We start from the raw sequence: 4,456 nt of genomic DNA on the forward strand, positions 1-4,456 counted from the left end.
CTGCTTGCCGGAGTGTCCCTGACGCTTGCAAATGATGCAGCGGAAGGGATCTCTGCAATCTTTGCGGCGGTGGTGTGAGCTGAGGCACCGGAAGCAGAGGCCGTCGAACCTCTTTAAGAAGGCGAGCCGGCTTGGGTCGGAGTTGGGCGGCCGTCGGTGGGCATGTGCCTGCGCGCGCTATGGGCGAGGCAAGGACCGCCGGATCTGGGGAGCGACGCCGGTTCTTCTGGGAGGAGACGGTTGTCCATCCACCGTCCATGCCGGAAATGGAAGCACTGACAGGGGAGGGAGGAGCAACTACAACAGACTTAAGGCGGGGACGCCCCGTTTGGGGAGGCACGGCCAGATCCGCCGGGCTGGACGGTTCTTCTGGCGCTGACCGGCGCGGGGACAGGGCGGCGACCGGCACAGTGGATGGACCGCCGGACCGAGCAGGGTTAGGCACGGAGGCGGGTGTGCCCCATCCAGCGCTGCCCCCCGAAGAGGAGGAGCGGGAGTGGGCTCGGGAGCGGCCCATGGACCGATGGGGTGGCGCCGGTGCCACGAGCGGGCAGCGACGGGGGCTGGTGGCCGCCGCGGGCCGGAGTGGCCGGCGGCGGGAGCGGAGCGGAGCGGAGAATCGTCTTTTAAGATAATCATCCCAACATGGCTATTTGATTAGTGCAAATTAAAATTTTCTCTGCAGTTCTTCAAGCCTTTTTTTTCTCACATTATCACTTTTGATTTAGATGCTTAATCCTAGTGCCACTTCAATTGATGCTTTGCTGGGTCGATGATCTTCAAATGATGTACTGAAAGTGTAATCATGCTTCATTTGTGCACTGAAATAGAAGGACTGGTCGAAAGCACTCAAGATGGAACTCTAACTGAATGAATATTCTTCTGTTTTTCTTTCTAGTTACCTGCAATGCCACAATCTCTGTTTTCTGTACACATACAGTATATTTATGTTCGCTGAAACATATGATCTCTAGACAAGTCTTTCCAGATCTCTATGAAAACATGATCTGTCTGAATTGTCCATGCATGCAAAATTGTTGAAGCTGTATTTTGTTTCCTTCTTGATTTGTCTACGCATGCAAGTCCTTGCAGATATGAAAACATATTTGTGTAATGGATGATCATTTTGAATGCTCATTGTGGATTTAGTACTACTTCATTAGAACATTTGAGTTGACACATGGGCCAGTCTGTACTCATGTGTTTGGAGCCTTGCAAATATGGGCCAGTCTGATCTGATATGGTCTGATCTGATTGACAGAAAAGACATAGCAGAGGCCAACCAGCCAGCCGGAAGTACTAGAATCAGCAGCAGTACTATCTCTCTCATTATGATTACACACATGCAAGCCAGGTAGTAAATGAAAGAATGAATGGATCTTGGGCTTCTCAGTAATAAAATGGGATGTGCTGATAGCTCAAGAGCAAAAGGAAACGAAGAATGATCAGGTCAAAACAAGTCTCACTGGACTGGGGGGCATTAAAGCCTCGAATTTAACAGTAGTAGTACTAGTTTCCATGTCGGGGGCATTTCTGCCACGAATGATTGATTGGGGGCATAAAAGCCTCGAATTTAGCAAGTCTGGGGGGCATTCCTGCCACGAATAGCAAGTGCATCAAACAAGACGAAACACCAAGCAAGACACCAGTTTGTGGGCATTACAGCCTGCCAAAACTCAGCCAAAGTGACGGGACAGCTTCTTGAGTTGCTTCGGATCGAATGAAAGTATGGGGGACTCGATCAGTTGTTGACAGACGCCGAGCCTGCTCCGGGTGTAGCAGCGCCCTTCTTCTTGACATCCTCGGGTGCCGGTGCAGCCCTGTTCTTGACCTCCACGGTTGCCGGTGCGCCGGGAGCCGCCGACGCCGAGCCGCCTGTTGGTGCAGCAGCAGCATCAGGCTGGGTGTGGACCTTGGTCGTGGGTGCCGCGTCTCCTGGAGTAGCAGTCTTGCCAACACCTTCACCTGAAATTCAATTCAAGGATCGATCATTTTCTACCAGTACACTGCTAGTCCACATTGTAAGAAACAATCAAAGGCTACTGTCTACATGCATAAACATTGCAAGAATCCTACTAGTACTAGTCACTGGCTAGCTACTGTACTACTTCTAGTAGTATTTCTATATCTGTAGAGAAAGAAAAGAGGGAGAGAGGAGAGAGAGAGGTACCTTGCTGCTTGCGAAGCGTCATTCTTTCATCAACCTCCTTGGCGGCATCATGCACCACCGAATCCTTGATATACGGCCCCAAGCACGATGCAAAGGCAATGATGAAAACTGCGGTCGAACCCAAGAACTTGTAGGTAGTAGACACTAAATCCACCTTGGCGTTGACCCTATTCATGCTGTAGCAAGAGGTCAAGTGAAGATTGGATTAGCAAGAAGCCACCAGACAATATTCATAGCAAAAGAAACTAGACTCTTACGCATTGTCCATTTCAAGACGCGCGATCTCCCCAAATAAGTTCCTGTCCACCTCCGACAGCACGTTGTAGCCCTCCCACAGGCGTCTAGTTTCTTTAAAGATGTCCTTCCTTAGACGATCAACCCCCGTCGCCCTGCGAGAGCAGCATGCCAAGACGGTCCTTCAATTGGTAAGACTTGAGAAAGACAAAAAGCCCTCAAGAAGAGCTGTTTTACGGCACCCTCCACTTCACATAAACCGTTCATTTCTTCAGGTCTAATGGTTTAGATTAAGCTATACTGCCGGTTATGAGCCCATCTTGATTTGTTTGATATCTGGTTCTACTGCAATTACGATCTCCAGGAGAAACCTATTGCCCTTGCATATGTTCTCTGAACTTTAACGTCTGATGAATGTTATGCTAGTGCCAATGCTTACTTTCAAACGCAAGTGCAACCAAAAATGGACATGAGTTGTGCACAGTAGCATAGGAGAGCACGAAGAGATCTACATTAGGATACGAGATAAACAGAAGACTCGACCAAGACGATGATAGGTGGGTTGGTTGACTTGGTGCCGTCGCCTTGGGGCTTGGGCAAAGTCACACGCAGATAGCGGTGTAGGTGGGATAGGAGAGGTCGGCCCAGAGGTAGGCGCATGCGACGGAGCTGAGGAGCAGAGAGGGAGGCTGACTGGCGACGGCGGCGTCCGCGTCGCTACAGACAAGCTGCGGCCGTGGAGCGACCCCGGCGAACTAGCAATCTAAATCACGCAAAAATGTCAATATTGCTCTCGACAATCAACGGCCAGATTTTATTTATGCTGCTCACCGCTCCTAGCAGTATAAGGTACCGTAAAAAACCTCAAGAAAAATCATGCCTTTTGCTCTACGAGAGGGAGGAGAGGTTCGTCGTTCTTACCCTCCGCTGCCGCCTGAGTTGCCCGCGGAGCCGCCGCCCGCCATCCTGCAATGCCATTGTGCACGTCAAGAACAGAAAAAAAATGGCCTTTTGCAGTACACGAGAGCAGAACGAGATAGATGGACAAGGAAGGATTGATGGATTCTTCCGATCCTCCGAACCGGAAGACCCCCACGGGAGATCGGCCCTTTGGCACCCAGACGGCGGCATCTTATATGCCTAAAAGTGGAGAGCCAAGGTTACCTCCCACCGGAGTTTGACGCGCCGCCGGTCGCCGCCCCGCCTCCGCCGGTCGCCGCGCCGCCGGATCCGGTCGTCCTGCGACGTAATGTTGGTCAAGTTCAAATCTTTTGCCCCGAGATAAAAAGGAGCGAGGAGAGGAAAGGAGAAGAGAAAGACCTGGCTCCGCCGGAGTTGGCCGCCCCTCCGGTCCCGCTGCCTCCGCCGGTGATCCCTGCCCCGGTGCCGGTGCCGGTCGTCGACATCCGTCGCGCCCTGAACAACAACAAGACCATGAGCACGCAGGAAAGAAAGAGCAAGAAGAAGAAGGAAAGAGGGCGAGCAGCAGACGTACATGGCGATGCGCTTGCGGAGGAGTGGAAAAAGGGCGTTCCGGAGGGAGGAAGCGGCCGCCATTGCTAGGGCAGAGGAGGTGCCGGTGTGGGTGGGGGTAGGTGGGATGGATTGGGATGGGCGAGGGGAGGGGCTGCCTGCTTTATACCCCCGGGCCACCGTCTCCTCTCAAAAGATTTTCCTTTTTTTTGAACTCTACTCCATACAGCAACTCCCTTGGATACCCCGCCCGCCGCTCAAATCTCAAATCAAACAGTGGTCAAACTCAATTTTTCGCTTCAGTCCATCTCCCTCCTTTTCTTTTCTTTTGGCGGATGCTAAGCCATCAAACACGCCACACACACTTCTTAAATTATGTCCTCGGATACCTCATTTTCAAAACCTTAAAACCATACGGAAATCCATGTATTACGTACATCAAATAACATGTACTACCCTAATCCTCGTCGAAGATGTCCACTATCTCCCTGCATGGCTCCAGGTAAATAGGCGGCACCCGTAACTCCGGCCCCTCCGGCTGCTCTGTGTTGGCCTCTGCCTCCGCCTTGATTCAGCGAA

General features: G+C 51.8%; 1 protein-coding gene across 1 annotated transcript; it reads right to left on the reverse strand.

Annotated features, from left to right (window-relative positions):
• Nucleotides 1–1,447: 1,447 nt before the first annotated feature.
• LOC125512987 (uncharacterized transmembrane protein DDB_G0289901-like) lies at nt 1,448–4,057 on the reverse strand. Its single transcript, XM_048678035.1, has 7 exons — nt 3,900–4,057; nt 3,725–3,820; nt 3,569–3,643; nt 3,326–3,370; nt 2,428–2,559; nt 2,171–2,346; nt 1,448–1,965 (listed from the first exon to the last, which is right to left on the reverse strand). Exons 1-7 carry the CDS (start codon nt 3,959–3,961, stop codon nt 1,742–1,744), a joined length of 810 nt encoding a protein of 269 aa, XP_048533992.1. The 5' UTR covers nt 3,962–4,057; the 3' UTR covers nt 1,448–1,741.
• Nucleotides 4,058–4,456: the final 399 nt, after the last annotated feature.

This window comes from Triticum urartu, chromosome 6, assembly GCF_003073215.2.
Source record: "Triticum urartu cultivar G1812 chromosome 6, Tu2.1, whole genome shotgun sequence".
NCBI classification, from domain to species: domain Eukaryota; kingdom Viridiplantae; phylum Streptophyta; class Magnoliopsida; order Poales; family Poaceae; genus Triticum; species Triticum urartu.

Bases quoted from the DNA above. Each gene is read 5' to 3' on its own strand.
- LOC125512987 (XM_048678035.1), bottom strand. From the start codon at position 3,961: ATGGCGGCCGCTTCCTCCCTCCGGAACGCCCTTTTTCCACTCCTCCGC. The intron at 3,821-3,899 runs GTACGTCTGCTG...GTTGTTGTTCAG, and splicing joins CTCCGCAAGCGCATCGCCAT to GGCGCGACGGATGTCGACGA. The intron at 2,560-3,325 runs GTAAGAACGACG...CTGCTCTCGCAG, and splicing joins AACTCAGGCGGCAGCGGAGG to GGCGACGGGGGTTGATCGTC.